This window comes from Dermacentor variabilis, chromosome 11, assembly GCF_050947875.1.
Source record: "Dermacentor variabilis isolate Ectoservices chromosome 11, ASM5094787v1, whole genome shotgun sequence".
Classification (NCBI taxonomy): Eukaryota; Metazoa; Arthropoda; class Arachnida; order Ixodida; family Ixodidae; genus Dermacentor; species Dermacentor variabilis.
The window spans coordinates 47,564,720-47,581,397 of NC_134578.1; the positions used below are offsets into that span (position 1 = coordinate 47,564,720).

General features: G+C 44.3%; 1 protein-coding gene across 2 annotated transcripts in view; it reads left to right on the forward strand.

Annotated features, from left to right (window-relative positions):
• The window catches only part of LOC142563911 (uncharacterized), a 44,514-nt gene that overhangs the window by 13,829 nt on the left and 14,007 nt on the right, over window positions 1-16,678 (forward strand). For both annotated transcript variants that reach the window (XM_075674616.1, XM_075674615.1), the window contains exons 4-6: window positions 2,416-2,546; window positions 9,399-9,463; window positions 16,508-16,613. In XM_075674616.1, coding sequence (XP_075530731.1) covers window positions 2,416-2,546; window positions 9,399-9,463; window positions 16,508-16,613 — 302 coding nt within the window. The remainder of the gene's footprint in view (window positions 1-2,415; window positions 2,547-9,398; window positions 9,464-16,507; window positions 16,614-16,678) is intronic.

The following is a 16,678-nucleotide window of genomic DNA, read 5'->3' on the forward strand; positions in this document are numbered from 1 at the left end:
ACGAATTCGCGCCGTCGGCGCCACCACCGCCATTGGTACCGCCGCTGCCGTTGTCGTACGGTCCTACTCCACGGCGCATGCGTGTCTAGCACGTGGAGGGTAAGAGGCTCTGCATAGATACGCGGAGTGCATTTGGCTTCAAAAAAAAAAGAAACAACGAAGCGGACGCATCGTCAGCGCCAAGATCGTTCGCCTCGAAGCAAGGGCAGCGTTCTACCTTTTGCGGCTCAGATGGGCGTCGTGTGTAAGCATTCCGTCAGCACACTAGCTCACCTGCTGAGATTGGAGCTTTATACCCTCCTACTATTCCTGTCTGTTTTTATTCTAGTCTCGCGACGTGAAATTTACGTAACCGCCGACACAAGCATCGGGCGATGACCCATAGTGCTGTCTGAACCTCCCAATCATACAGCCTTCTCATTTACAGTAAGTCTGTGTTGTTTGATTTTTAAAGGGAATAGCATTGTAGATCTTGACAGGTATTTCTTATGTAGTTGACTGACAAGAGGAGAAGAGCACACCGAAGTGGAGAAGGTTTCGTTGGGCCCGAGCCAGCCGAGCCAGCGCAGTAAAAGTAGATAACAGGCTGAGGAGGGTGGTGCTGGCGTCTGCGATAGGCCCACTTCCGCTGGCTTAGCTTGCGATGGCTGGTAGAAAACTGCGGTTAAAAATGCCGCTAAATGAGATACCCAGCCAAAGAGAGTTCGGAAAGTGATGTCGTATACGTTTCGAAAGACCTCGACAATGTTATACTGTCACGTAAATGTTTTAATTATACGCAAACAAAATCAGCTTCACTGGCAGAACCGAGTAGCCAGTGCCAGAGCGATGGGTGGCCAGACATCTTTTATTTCTTTCAGAATGGGGCAGTCTCCCGCTATGAAAAAGAAAGAGATGAGTTTTTTAGAAATGTTTATGAATCGGTAATGCGAAAACCTCCCTTAACGTGAATAAAGGGAAATTCACACATCCACCCGATCGTAGCAATTGCTACAAAGGAAACCCATACGGGTTTCTCGAAAGAAAAGCTACGATTGCTACGATCGGGTGGATGTCTGAATTTCCCTTTATTCATTGCTTCTCTCCACCTTGCGGCTTTCCGCAGAACTACTACGTCTCCCTTAACGTGGTGAGTTTTCTTGGTTTTGTGCCGTGGGTTTACAGAAAGGCGAAGTAGGAGCAGCCTGAAAACTTTCGGCCACTAGCGACGGGCTGATGGCAAAAAGCTGTGGAATCAAAAGTATCAATTTTTCTTTTCTTCGGTTCAATCAAGCATAATCAGTACGTACAAGTGATTTCAGATGGGGAGTTCTGATGGTTTTCGTGACGTCCCGTGACGGACAGGCTAAGTGGTGGTCGCCCAATTTTTCGACCTATTGAGGAGTGGTGATTGCAGAAATGGAATAGAAAAGTATGGAGTAGCTTTAGGTCATAGCGCCCATGCTGTGTACATGCTCTGACCTGAAAAGTTAACGAAAAGGTTAGCTTATATAAAATGAAACTAGCCTCTCACTACGACCGACGGTATCCGTCGGTCTCATCGCGTCCATCGCCGATGTGCAATGCCGGCAGTGCCAGTGGCGACGCTCTTCACCACGGTAGCATTGCGAGCCGCCTGTCAGCTGCCTGGGCGCTGTTTCCTTGGCACAGTAGGAGTTGCCTTGCGGGCTGCGTCATGCGAACGTGTCGCATCTGAGTTTAAGACGAACGCAATTCTAGGAAGCCCAAGCTTAATGCTAAATCTTCCAGCTGTTGTGAATGCTTGTGCCTTCGGGGGAAGTTGCCATACTTCGTACTTGACAAAGAAAGTTTAAACCGTCTCAGTAGCAACCCGGGACGCTCTTGATTATAGTGGAAGGGGTAAACTGAATCGATCCTCAAAAACGAAGAACTGGAAATATCAATTTAACTGTTAAATCATTAGCTGCTACGTAGAAGAATGAGAGACTGGAGGGGGGGGTGAACTGTTGCTTTTGTTAAAGAAATGATGCTATGAGACGCCTGGCATGAACGAATTCAACCAAAACGCTAACTTCTACGCCGAAAATTAAATTGCGGGTGCCTTATTGACTTGTGTGTATGTGCCTGCGGCCTAATTAGCAGAGCATCCGGCTTAGGCGCTGGGTCTTGTCGTTAAAGTAGAACTACTGGAAACCTATTTCTTATTTAGCAGATGTCGCACATGGAGGCGAAGATACGTAAATTATCATGGATAAAGTTGGATCATGATTGGCTATTATATAAACAAAAATATAAACTGGATTCATGTCTATCCATTTGGCGAACCAGTCGTCAACTTTGTGCAGGTAGTAGAAAAACGTGCAGGTGCCCTGTGAAATTATAGAAAGAGGCAGAAAACGCGAATGCATTATTAGGATAACCTGTGGTGCACTGTTGCTGTTTCTGTCGTTTCAGAATGACAGTTTTTCTGTGCCATTCGAAAATATGACTCATGCAGTGGACGGTGAGAAAACTCTCGAAAAGGTCAAAGCGCATGCTATGGCTAAGAGGCCGCCAAATAACACTATATTCTATTATTTTACAAGGTTGGTATTTCTTTAGTTTCTAAAATATATTATAAAGTTGGCAATATATACACAGAACGTATAAATTCAGAGTAATAAAATATCTTGGACCGCCCAAACAAGGCAACCTACTTACTTTACACGTCACTATCAGTGTATCTTTGGAAGCAGATCAGCATTCACACTTTATCTCTGGGTAGTCTATTGTGCCTTTCGGGAAGGAGTAAACGAGGGCTACTTATAGAATATGGTTATCCTTGCGGCACGTTTCGAAAAATATTTACACAAATTTTTAAAAGCGGGAAAGGTGACTAGGTTAAAAATATCTCCGAATATGTCTGCAGAATTAAATATTAGTAGCCGAAAACAATGGGGTCACCGAAAAGTGACCCCATTATCAGAGGAGGAAGGCTATATAATGGAGCCGCAGCATCGCAGCTTTCAGCTGACTACTGACACCACACAACATACCACAATGGGAAACAGCGTTACCATACAAGTAGAACTGTCCCCAAGGAGCCTTGGCTTTTGTGAAGCCACACGGCCATCAGTCGACCCGCCGAACAAAGACCAGCACAATATATGCAGGACCGGAACAAGCAGGGAAAACGAGGCACTGAAAAATTAAGGCAAGAATCATTCTTGATTGTTTATGTAAGTCAAATCATTCTTGAAGTGTATGGAAGGCGAAAATGTGTGGGCAAAGTTTTCATTTCCAAAGTGCTGTTCTTAAGTTTTAGTTTATGTTTTGGACGTTTCTTCAGTCGTCTGGATGCTACCCATTATACATAGTAGATGCCTATGCATACTCAAGTACGAGAAGTACTTACGAGGGGCTAGATCGACTGCTCTGGCGAACACACGGACGATGAATCGGACACGTCGCGTAGTGGTCACTCTGTTCGCGGTGTACAGGGTGACGCCAAACGCTTCCTATACGTAAAACGAGGAACTCCTGATTAGTCGGCTTCGAGATGTCCACGTTGAAATATCGCATTGGGATCATTGCGAGTTCCTGCTCTCTCAAGCCGTGGGATTCCGGCACTCGTGGCATGAGAGCACACGAGTCTTCTAGAGTATGGCCATTTTTCTCGGCACATAACGTGCGCCTAAGCTCTCCGAACCCAAACACAGTCGCTTTTCAAAGGCGAGCGACCCTATGAGTGCGCGAAGTGGCGGTTTCTAGAGCAGCAGTTACTTTCTTTCATTTTAGACTGTACTGTATCCGGGATCGGGCCGCCTTTTTTCGGAGACGAAACTGCCGATACTGAGCGTGACCTTGCTGTGACCTTGACTTCGACTATTGGCATGGAAATGCTTGCAAAAGCATAGAAACTTGGTCGAGTTGGTACGGTGACATATTCCGGGATTGTAGCGCGAGGTAACAAAGACACAGACTAGGGGCCCTATAACGTAAAACTTTTCCAATCTGTTTTTATTCCAAACTCCTGACGTCAAATTTACGTAACCGCTGATGTAAGTACCAGACGGTCACTCAAGTACCAGGCGGTCACGCAAGTACCAGGCGTTTGTCTGATCAGACCAATCAAACGCTCTCCTCGTTCATGGGAGGTCGCTTTTGTTTGCTTGAAAAACGAATAACATTGGCTGCACTGAGCGGCTTGCCTTATCTCATTGGCTGACAAGAGGCGAGGAGCAGGCTCAAGTGGAAAGGTTTTCGATAGGGCCAATCCACTACACTGAAAGTCGATAACCGAATGGAGAAGGTAGTGCCGGCGTCTGCGGTTGGTCCGCTTTCCCTTACTTAGCTTGTGGTGGCTGGTCCAAAATCGCGGTGGCATGCAACGGAAGCTTCAGAATGACGTTAAAACGGATCCTCAGCAAAGAGTTATCAGAATGAGGTCGTAAACATGCCGAAAAGGCTCGAAAACGTTGCACGTCCAAGAAGATTTATTATACTCAAATAAACCCATGCTCTCCGGCAGGTGCGAGTAGCCAGCGCCTGAGCGATCGGAGGCAGCCATCTTTTATTCCTTTCGGAACGGGGCAGCCTGCGGCTATTCAGAAGAAATTTCGGTTTTGTTCGGCATATTATTGCATCTTTAATGCGTGCATGTCCCTTTGACGGGGTGAGTTTTCGCGGTTTTCTGACCTCGCGTGACAGGCAGGTGAAGTGGGTGCGGCCCGAATACTTTTGGCCAATAGCCGGGGGCTAATGTCGAAAAGGCGTCAAATCAGAAATAACTATTTTTCTTTTTGGGGTCAAATCATGTATAATCAATGTGTACACGTCATATCAGATGGGGAGCTATCGCGTTTTTCGTGACGTCCCGTGACATACAGGTGAAGTGCGGGTGGCCCAAAAAGTTTTTGACCAATCGTGGAGGGCTGATTACAGAATTGGAATGGAAAAGTTTGCAATAGCTTTATGTTATAGCGCCCTAGAAGCAGACAGGACGAGAGCTCGTCCTGTCTGCTTCTAGTTTCTGTCTGTGTCACTTGGCGCTTCGATCCCAGAAATACTTAGAATTTAAAATATACCAAGAGTTTGATAGCAAAGATAGAGCAAGCCACAATAGGCAGGCATCTTTTTGAATTAAGAGGAGGTGCGAAATACGCAAAATGTGCTCTACAAACATGTACAACAGAGCCATAAAATTCAGGCTAGAAGCCATTTCCCTAGAGATTTAGGAGTACTGAGTCCATTGCATGAACAATAATCGGGTGCAACTGTGTGAGATTATAAATGGCCAGCTTCCCACCAGGAGAGTCTGGAAGATAGTATGCTCATTACTTATACAAAAAACCTTATAATTTAAAGCGGCAGCTAACTGTGCAAACGAAACCACGACATTTGAGATAGCCGAAGTTATCCCAGTATATTATTTTCTTACTTAACGAAGTGGAGGCTCAGTCAACCCGAAGCAACAAAAATGTCGATGAAAAAAAAAAGCAGACGCAGCGTCTACACAAGATACCTCAGGAGGAGGCAGGCGAGCCTGACTGCACAGCACCAAAGGCAACGCAACACTTGGACAAGACATCTCTTACAACATACTGAAGAAGACAAACACGAAGATGAACTGCTGAAAAAATAAACTACTTTGGGCAAAAGAAAGTCAAACCTTTAAATATGACTACATGGACAACGTATCACATGCATCGAGGTATCAATTAACACATGTATAAATAAAAAACTAGAAAAGCCAGCAGCACAAATTTAATAACATACGAACCACATTGCTAGCGTCTTTAAAAAATTAAGGTATGAGGCTATACGTGCCAAAACCACGATCTGATTATGAGGCACACGAAAGTGGGCGACTCCGGAAATTTCGACCACCTGGGGTTCTTTAACGTACACCTAATTCTAAGTACATAGGTGTATTCACATTTTGCCCGCATCGAACTGCGGCCGCCATAGACGGGATTCGATCACGCGACTTCGTGATTAGCCGCCCAACACCATAGCGACTAAGCAACCACGACGTATGCTAACGTCTTTCTGAGATAAGGTGATGTAATATTGGTACTTGAAGAATAGCATAAATCTTTAATTAAAACAGCACCTTGACTCAAGCAATGACGGGATTGAACAAGCACTTGTTAACAAAGGACATTACGCCACGCGTATAGAGATAAGTGCTGGGAGACCCAGGCACCGTCGAAATCAAAACTATTGTCGGCGTAGGGAAAAGCGATTGCCCTCGCTTTCTCAATAAGGAAGTTTCGATAATATGTCACAAAATCTGCTTGGTGATAGAACAATGAACTGTCGCGAGAGCAACTGCTGAGCCACAGGATCAGTGAAAGACAAAACAGTCCAGATACTGCGTTTGCTTATTATGGGTCCTGGTGCTGCGCTGCTTTAGAGAGAAGCTGATATTTCGGCTCGCAGTGCCAAAAGAAACGATATATGCGAGTTTTTACGCTTTTTTGTAATAACTAAATCACTCCTCAAGTTTATATACTGAAGAATTGTGGTAAATGTTATGAGAAGAATACGTAGGCAAATGTTGAACTGTTTGTGCCAGGTAGGCATTAAATGGACATTTCTAATCTCTCGTTTCTGGATTGTCTGCAGGCGTTCTATCAAGCACTTTCGCTGCTTTCTGTGAGACTCAAATAGGCACAAAATTGATTGATAATGAAAAGAAATTAGACCCACCACGTGGGACGTGTTTACTGAAGTGTGTTCGTTAGTTTCCTGCGCTGAAAAATAATCATACTGAATAGTCGTCGTCTCTCAATTTTCATGCATGGTGTGAGCCATACAGCTGCTTTTCCCCGGTCTTCTCTACGAACTATCAGACGCACAGTATTCATATGTTGTGCAAGCTTTAATTACGTGATGTTTAACGAACAAACGATAAATGTTGAGTTTGTGTAGGTTAATTGTACCCTCTACAGAAAGATACCTATGAAAGCGTTACACAGCCTACCACCATTATCGGCAAAGTTGCACACAATCCCAGGAATACCTGTAAAAGACACCAAATTCAGACTCGGCGATAACAGCAGGAATGTAATGCGTAATGTGTCGCATAACTTTCTAGAGTTTGCCTCAGTTAAATACATCGCAAATGATTAGTGAGTCCGCGATATCTTTTGCAGTTTCAATGTGTCATACGAGGTCGTAGTTTCGTGCCCAGGTACCTTCACTAAACTGAAAAAAGGTGCCTTGTTCATATTTGGCGAAATTAAGCAGCGGGTTATGGGCAATGTCTAGGACAAGTTGGGGTGTTTGGGTGAGTTGTGGCTTTTAAATAAATTACTAAATCAAGTGCCCCACCGCATTATGGCTCTGTTTTACAAGTTGCGCAATATTTAGACCAATCTTCTGGCAAGCCACTCAAGCAAGAAAGATGAAATTAACAACAAGAGGACGAACACTTGAGCAAATTTGTCTACAAACCCAATGCATCTACATCAAATACAGCCCTTGCTACAGGTTGCTTTAGAAAGTATTCGAAGGCGTTAAAGACTAATAAACGAAGTGCTTCCTAGTGTCCCGAAGGAACTCTGCGGTACCACAGATTGATATTTTCCGAAAGTAAGTTAAACACCATGTACTTTCTATAGGCAGATTTGAAGGTATGTGGCTCTGTTCCGGCTCTTCAGATAAATGGCCTATGCAAGTACTCCAGAGGGCTAGGAATGTATTTTATGAAGTGTGCAAATTTAGTCCTTGTCATGGCGTACCTGCACATGCCACCAATATCAAATTTCACGAATCTGGGGCCAGTGCTATAGAAAACTCGTGTGTGAACCTAAATACATGTGGATCGAATACAGCTTTTGTAAATTATGACTTTATGAAGTCCACGAAAGCATTATATGCCCATTTCACGGCATGTTCTTAAATGTGCTGAGTGAACTCCACGTTACACAAACACTATGTTCAGAGAAAAGAAGCCGGACGTTATGGTTTATCAGTAGGCAAAGTTCAAAGTAGGAGTCCTAATTATGGCCTATGCAATCAATTACGCATTTAAACGGTCTAGAGTGTATATACTGAGCGTTTAAAAGCGGTGCAAAACTGAGCACGCAGTTCTGACATCAGTTCAAATGTCACAGATATCCAACTTCCGAAATACAAGTGGACAACTATTGCAAATCTGTGTGGCTGGTTAAATGCTTGTAGATAAAAAAATACATTTCACGAAATTCTTAAGCCCTTTTCTGAAAGTGTCACGCGGCCTTTATGGGATACGTTTCCCGCTGTCCATATAGAACTCTGCTATACACATTATTTATATTTAATACAATTGGGAGGAATCTCAAGTTCAATGTATTAGGAAATTTTAACGTTTGTACTTGAATAAGGACCTTGAAAGATTATTATTGAGCCCTGGATATTTTTCGGTATTTATATGTGTTATACAATATTGGCCCCATGCCTTTGGAGAACCAAACAAGACACTATATTTTTGTATGGTGACAGTAAAGGCCAAGTGAAGGGTCACGTGTATACAAATTTCAAAGTGGAGGGTTTAGTTGATACCGTCGAAACATGTTAGGGGTGTGAGTGCTTCGTAGTGTTATGATTGCGTTTTACGACCTCCATAATATTAGCCGCGTTTTTACAAGAGCGCAAATGGAAAGTTCAGGCGTGTCGCGTTTCTTGCAGAAAAAAAAAAAAAAACTGAAGTGCGGTCTTTGTTTTGGGCACGATGCGTGTACGCTTCATGGTCGAAGACAACCTCTAAAAGAAGAGGCTGGCCTTGAAACCATTTTAACAGACTTTTATACGACTACGTCGATGTTTGCGATAAAGTTTAGTGTTTCGCTGCGTTTTGCTATTATAAGTGACTAGTTTGGGCCCCACACTGCAGCCTATCATAGCGTTAGCGTTGCGTCGCACGCTAACGGTATGATACGTATTGTTGCTTTGCGATATGACGCCCGCACGGATTGCCTTAACGCGCTACTTGGCGTTCGCACGTAACGATACAGAAGTATGCATGCGTATTTGACACAATGTGTCGAGTATGGGTCATTTTTTTCAGGCGCAGCTTTGTTCGTTCCCACCATCGCATACGTAATTATTCATGAACTCCACTCAAAGGAGGTGACATTTTAACGTAGCTACCGCGAAGTGCCTGGTTCAAGGTTAAGAGTGCATTGAGTTGTAAATTGGGCTGGCATTTTTACATTACTCTTTGTAACAGAGTCATGGCAAGGACGAAGTCCTGAAATTCCTATTTAGAAGTAATGACCGCCGCTTGTACAACATTTCCCGTTCAAATGAAAGGCAAATGCGCTTTAGAGGTCTACAATCAGCGCATGCATCTGACATTGCCTTACTGCTTTATAGGAATGTCGTTTTGCAATGAAAGTAGCAGTGAATGTTTAAGTTATACTAATAATTTTAGAAATATTTTTAGTTTACTTGTATTTTTTTTCTTTCAGTTCCACTATGTTAAAAGAGAGCGGCAAACATCACGAAAATGATCAAGTTCCTGTCGAACTATTCGGTAAGAAGTTTCACTCTATCTTAGAAGAGTAGTGTGGGCCCTGGACCTTGCGTCAAACAGGTTCCCATCCGCCATCAGAAACTGTCGCGTTGTGTGCTCACATAACTTTTACATGGTGGGTCACCGTTTATCGACGTGGTTGCCGGGGTAGGGCTATGGTGCTGTAGGGAAAATTTGTATTAAAAATTTGCATCTTTAAGTTAAAATTTCGATAGCTTTAAAATGTCATTTGCAGCCTTGATGAGTTTGCTTTTGCCTGTCGGCGAACATGCGGAGCCGTCGTCAATTTATATTGAGCAACGTGCTCAGCGGCAGGTCAAATCTTGTATAAATACGAAAAGAAAAACCACCTACGTGAGCATTCCAGCGCTACTAAAGAAATTCCTGCTTTGGCCAACTAATGCTTTCAGCTAAAGTTCTTTTGGGGGGATTCCGTTATTACGATGTTTGAATGCAGCGTGATACGGAAGAGTGCTTTCGTCTCTCTGTGTGCCGTCTTCGTACACGTCGCGGTACGTGTGAACGAACATTAAATGCATTTGCACAGAAGCGATGTATCAGCAAGTATAATTTGGTTATTAACAGGATTCGTTCGGCATATGGCTGTGCTGTCGTGTCAAGACGCCGCGAGCCGACTATTGCGAGGTGTACGTTGCAGGTGCGGCGCGATAACATACTTTGTGCATGTTCTGCGCAACGTGTGTACTATGATGGAGGTGCCAGAACAAGAACTGCCAGTGATGCGCTATTTTAGGACACTAAGAAATATTATTCGGTTCTTGATCTTGGCGCACACGGATAACTGTCACTGTTGTGGATTTGTTCTCGATAACTGATGTGCACTGCATAAACATGTTTGTGCATAGCAAGTGATTGTGTCAATGAGACTTGTGCGTTTGTATGGCAAGGCGGTAAAGCAGGCCAATATTTGAAGCAGGTTAACTATTTTATCCACTCTGCTAAAATTTACAAGTCTTCTTCACTAGAGTGGGCTGCCGTTTGAGGCGATAACAATTTTTGGTATGACTCGTATTCCAGAGTTCCATCTTTGAAATTTCCTGCCATGAGGGCGAGTGTACGGCCTTCATTTTTTGTCTTCTGCTACCAATTTTTAGCACCAAGAATAACTACGTTTGGCAGCTTGTGTTGGTTACTACAGCTTCGAGTACGTCTGCCAGTCACTCTCGGGCATAGTTTGTGCCTGTTGGACTGCAGTTGAAGCAACGCTTACAAGAGCATTCATGACGTTGATATTACAAAATAACTGCAGCATGAAGTTTATGATGGTGTCGTGATAATTACTGGTAGATTAAATTTTAGCAATTGCAAAATTTTCCAAAGCCTTCTAAGCATACATGCACCTTACTAGCACAACTCACTGTTCAATAATATATTATTTCATATTATGGTTTTATGTTTGAAGTTAGTCAGGAATAATTGGAGACTACTAATAGATGCCTTCGTTCTACGGTGGATATAAAAGTGGTCTGATGGTGATGATGATTTCAGCAATGATATTTGTTGGTAATGTTCACTCTCAAATCATTCTGAAACGCTTAGCGGGCAGCTGAGGTTGTTTGGGAGCAAGGAGACGAACAAATTCGTGCAAGATACTTGTAAACATTGCCTACTTAATTCGCTGAGCTGCCAAATGTGCATGAGAAGAATATTCCAAGCACCTCATCAACCGCCATATCAGCGCGGTCTGGCGAAACTGCAAAGTAGGAGAAAGCAGCTGCGCTGCTGTTTTCCAGTGAGTGCCAAAACTTGGGAACAAAAAGATGCCTAGTTATTGGAGGAAACTGTTTACTCTTGACGTTCTGAATGGCGAGAAAAAGAGGCGGAAGAGTCACGTTTCTTAAGGACTTGGTAATTAAACAATACATCCCTGCCATTTAGGGCGAAGGCTCAGGGAGAGCGTGAAACTAGCAAAGCCACACATTTAACTGAAGAAGGTGTGCGTCGCACAGGCCGTTCATTCAATCAGTTTCTTTTCTCGATATAATTTGGTGGTGGTAATCCGCATAATTTCGCCGCCGTTTCCTCCCATCTGTCAGAATGCGAAGAAGAAAGTTCTTTACGGAGGAATAATGACCTTGTCAGTTTCTTCTTTCACATGCACCCATAGCCCGGAGGTTTAATGGTGAAATGGCTGTTGCTCATCGGCTACTCTACGAACACTGAGCGAAATTTTGTTGATAAGATGGCGTTGTGCCTGTAAAAACCATGAAGGTCGCCATCTAAAATGCATGTTTCTGACACACACGTTCGGTAGGCAACGCAACCGAATAAAAAAGAAAAGCTTATTTACCTTGCAAAAATGCATGTTATAGCATGAAATGTTCAACATCGGTACCGTGGCAAAGTAACACTGTAGCCAGTGTCTTGGTTGTTTTCAATCCACAGAAACGGAATCCCAGTCAGTGAAAAATGCTTCACAGAAGTATTGCACAGCGAGAGCACGGAATTTAAACTTTCATACAGTATTATTTATGTGTATTCTACCAGGCATGGGGCGCTCTTTCTGGCAATTTTAGGAAGGAATCGCATCCTGACCTGTTGTTGAAACTTTAGCGAGCAGGTCTGGCTTGTCACGTAGGCTCTCCGACTATATATATATATATATATATCCTCAAACAAAGACGTTGTCTTGAAATATACTTGAAAGCCTTATAACTCCTGATGAACACTAATTTAAATTTTATGGGATATTGATACTATGGCTGAGTGGGCTGTCTTAAACTCGACCCCTCCTGCGCGTATCGAAACACCTACGGCCGTGCTATGGCTCTCGAATGCAGAGCGGGAGACAAAATTGAGCTCCAATTCAGTCATGCGTTTCGTGACAATGGCGCCATATAGGCACGCAACCCATGCGTGGTAGAGTAATGGCATCGTTTCAACACAAGATTGCCAAATTATGGCACGTGGGCAGTATCGTTGCATTATGATACGATGTAATGCAGTAACAAGACGTGTAAACGCATTTTAAGACTGGCAGCACGGGACGCCATAGTTTGTTCAGTCGGCAGGGTCAGTATTCATAGGAGAACATGCCGGCCAATTTCGATATTGAATTTTACATTATGCAGCTCATCACTGATTGGAAGCGGCACTCAGGACCGTCGAGGTAGCATGGCCGTAACGGCAACAAACACTTTTAAATGCGTCACTTCGTAGTGATCAGCTCTACAAGCTTCGTTGCGGACAAAGACACAAATGCTGAAAGGTTCTGCTGAAGCTGAAAGCTGTTTGCGGTTGGCGGGCGTGTGTTCTGTAGCGTACCCAGAACGCCTTCGCCCCGAAAAAGACCAGAGCGAGCGCTTTCTACTCTTGCGTCCGCCGCTCGGTATGCGGAAGGCGTGTTTTTGTTTAGTCAAGGGCGGAGACACGAGTGAGATGCGCCTATTTTTTCTGACCGGAGTGGGCATACGTGTGTCACGAGAGAAAAATGTGGGGTCTGAGCCTAGGCACTACGTACGCGGACACGTTTTCGGCCGTTTGTTCCTAGCCGAGCTGTACTACACGACCGCGGATAAATATTCAGAAATAATCTATCCCTCGCTACGTCGTTCGTTGCGTAGCAATCACAGTACCACATTCGTGAACCGGACGTCCGTCGTTCATACGGCTGTTATATTTCTTTCACATGGAGGTCAGTTCAACAACGTTTTCAACCGTCACTGGCGCAACAGAGGGAAAGGCACTGACGCGGTAGCATGCCCAGACTGACGACATTCGCACCTTATCCTGCACAGAGGAGGATAACGCTCATGCACAAACAAAGTTTGACCGCTTGCTCGGCGAAGAGATATAGCACTAGCGCTCATACAGACATCAAGGCTTCTTGTGAGCCGAGAGGAAGGAGGCTAGAATGCGTGCACGACGGCATTTAGCCGTTGGGAGGAAAACCACCTGAACTCGCTGAGAGCAGACGTGCTTAGCAGCCACTATCTGAGACTAGTGGTGCACTTTGATCCACTCCCCAGCTGGAGTCCCCGAGGAGTCACCCATTTGCACGGCAAACCTCGCATCCCAGCCAAAACTGTAATTTTTAGAAATGAAAGTATTTCAAATTAGGTGTTATTAATGCCTATGGTTGTTTGGCTGGGTTTTGGGGTCCTTTTCTGCTCGGTTTCGTTCGTCCTCTCCGTTTCGCGTCCTCCCGCAACACTCCGTAGAGCCATCAAAGCTTGAACTTCAGGGAATACACAAACTTCTGTACGTCTACTGCGCCACCTACTTGTTGACGCAAGAAGATCCAACGCTATATTTTGGCAGAAAGCCGCAGTGGGACGGTACACATACGCGCAAAAACAAAACCACACATATACATACAATATTACTTGAGGGAACGCTGCGGCTAGTGTCTATAAGAGGTGCAAGTAGGGTGGTGCAGCCAGCATAGGAATGTCGGTTGCTACATGAATTAATAAACAATGAGTACCTCAGGGAACAAATAAAGCTGTACCTTCTGACCATGTGTTAAGGGGTTAAGTTCCTGTGTGCAGGTTAAAAAATAGATTTTAACCCCTGGCGTGACGAGGAGTCTTTTAACACGTTTCAAAACATCTTTTCCTGTGCTGGCACAGTATAATTCATGGTACAATGGCACAGGAAGCCACACATCAACGAGGTGTTTGTACAGTTTCTTACGTGACACCTCGCTGAAATATTGCGAAGGGCACCGAGAAGAAACGGAACGAGGACACCTCTTGTTTTATACCTGTGTCACGCATACACGTCTGATCGCCACTGGGGCCGATCCGGATTATGCTTGATTTGGATCGAGTGTCGCTACACGGTCTTTTGCGACGGCGATCTTACGGGATCCGGATCCGGACATTCGCGATCTTTAATTGCGACCAGACCTCTTGAGCCCGATCGCGGGCTGCCATCCGCGCCCTTTAGCGCAGTATTCTGAAAACAATCAAGATAAAAAGTTGAGGCCCTAAAAAACTGCTCAGTGACGAAACAGAGACGTCAAATTGCGGCGAGTAAGCGTAGAGCAAACGCAGCCTTTGCGGAGGCGCAATTAAAACGCAGGCGAGAGCTTGCACGGGCAAAGCATGGCACGGAACACGCAAGCAACGGGAGAATTGAGTTTGCAACAACAGAGAAAAGCTTCCGAAGAGGACGTACTGGAACGCAGGCGAGTGCATCGGCGGGCAAAGAATGCCAGAAACGAAACGCTAGAGGAACATTCCTTTGGGTTACCAAAAAAAAAAAAACAAGATTGATCGTAAAAAACTACTTCACAGGGGACATCGTCATACTGTGCGTGATATTCTTTGGAGTTACTTATCTTCTAAAGTATGGTTAGTCTTTGTTTCAAAGGAAGAATATAAGCTTCATAGGTGATGATTGTCAAGAGTGTCACGTACTATATGATAATGCTCCAGCGGGGAGTTCCTGCCACAATGTCATTTTTTATAACATTAGAGCTGCATAGCTAAGTACGCGAAAGCTACATAAACTACATTGCAACTACCCAGCTGTGTTACTACGCTGTGTCATCTGGAGAGGAAGTTGCGTGAATGCCAGGTATGATGAAGAATATTTTCGAAACAGTGGTAAAACACATGGAGTAGTGCCAAAGTTACGTATACCTTGTGTGGCAAAAGTTGTTGGTAATTATGCTTGTAGTGGGTAAGAACTTCCGAAGGAGCGATTCAGCTGTTTCGTGCACCATATATAGCGTTAACTCAAATGTGGCATTAAAGTTTATACAATACCTGTCGAGCTTAGTTACATAATGACTGATTTCTTTTTGTTCCTCTCCTTGCGTATCTGCGTATTTATTTAGGTTGGCTGTTATTGCTGAATTTTTACATAAGACAACGCAACAGTGATGAACAACATAAGGCAGGTACCCAAAAACAAGAATACGAAGCTAAAAACTGGCAGTCAATTGCGTAAACACTTAATGTGAGACTACGAGCTTGTGCTCTGCACAAGTGAAATGAGTGTCATAGTTTCTCGTTAGCTGCAAATCACCCTATTCAAAATGTTATAAATCGCTATCGACTGATGCTAAGGAAGCTTGGCTTACGCAGGTTTTACCTTCGTGCTTGACAAAATAGGCTACTCTAACATTTCGGAAGATGATATTTATTGTCACGTGGTAATGACGGTGAACAAAGCAAAACGGTGAATTGCGAAACTAGCGTTTTATTGGGCTAACTTGTGCCCACAAAGCAAGTTACACTCAAAGCAGAGCAACAGTGACGAACACGATCGACGGTCGTCGAAATCTAATCAGCGGGTCAAGCGCATCGGCTTTTTTACATCAGTCGTCGAATGTTCCAGATTAATCGCTGGGACCCACCTTTCAATCACATAGTTCTACACTACTCGCGTCGCGTATATATGCAATCAGATTACACAAGGTTCGGTGACAGACAGTGGATAGAACCATCGATTACATTCCAGGAACTTCCGATACATGCAGGCGCGTGCTGCGCTGTGCGATAACATTTGTTAGGTGGTGACAAGCGGTCACACGGAAAAGATAAACAAGTACACGTGTCACTATTACGTCCAAGCAAAAGCGTGGTTGCATAAAATAATGAATGATGGTTTGCCAGCGGAGTCCCAGCGATGTCTTGCTAAATGTGAGCCACTGAAACTTTTCAGACTGCGTTTGCTCCTCTACGCACTCGTTAGAAATTTTCCTGAGTTATGCATACACGTCCGCATCTTAGTGGCATGCTATCCACGACTATATGTGTGTAACACAAACTTGATCTTGTGCCTGACAGGACTAGGGCAAACTTATGAATGGCAGCGCACAAACTATCCAACCCGTTCTTCCCCGCGAAAGTCAGTGTTGTTGCTTATTTTAGGTGGCGTTATTTTCCCTGCTGTGCACGTGAAGTCACCTATGCCACAATGTGGGTGCGTAGAGCGCGAGCAGTTGGGATTGCTTCTTCGGAAAGTGTTATTACGCTCGAATTTTAAGCTTACCCAGCACTAATTAACTCAGCTTGATACCAAAACCAATGATCCTCAGTAGCAACTTGGCGCTATGCACTTTATTTGCAGATGTGGAGACGAGAGGAACATTTTGTAGCATGAACGTGAGCGCTGCGGTGGTGCGCTTTGTAAATGTGGACCCCTATGAATTTCCGGCCCGAGCAGCAGCGTACATGTAAGCGCACAATTTCTTGTTTTATGCCTGCCGCAATTATGCGGACACTCCGCTCCTCTTGTTCA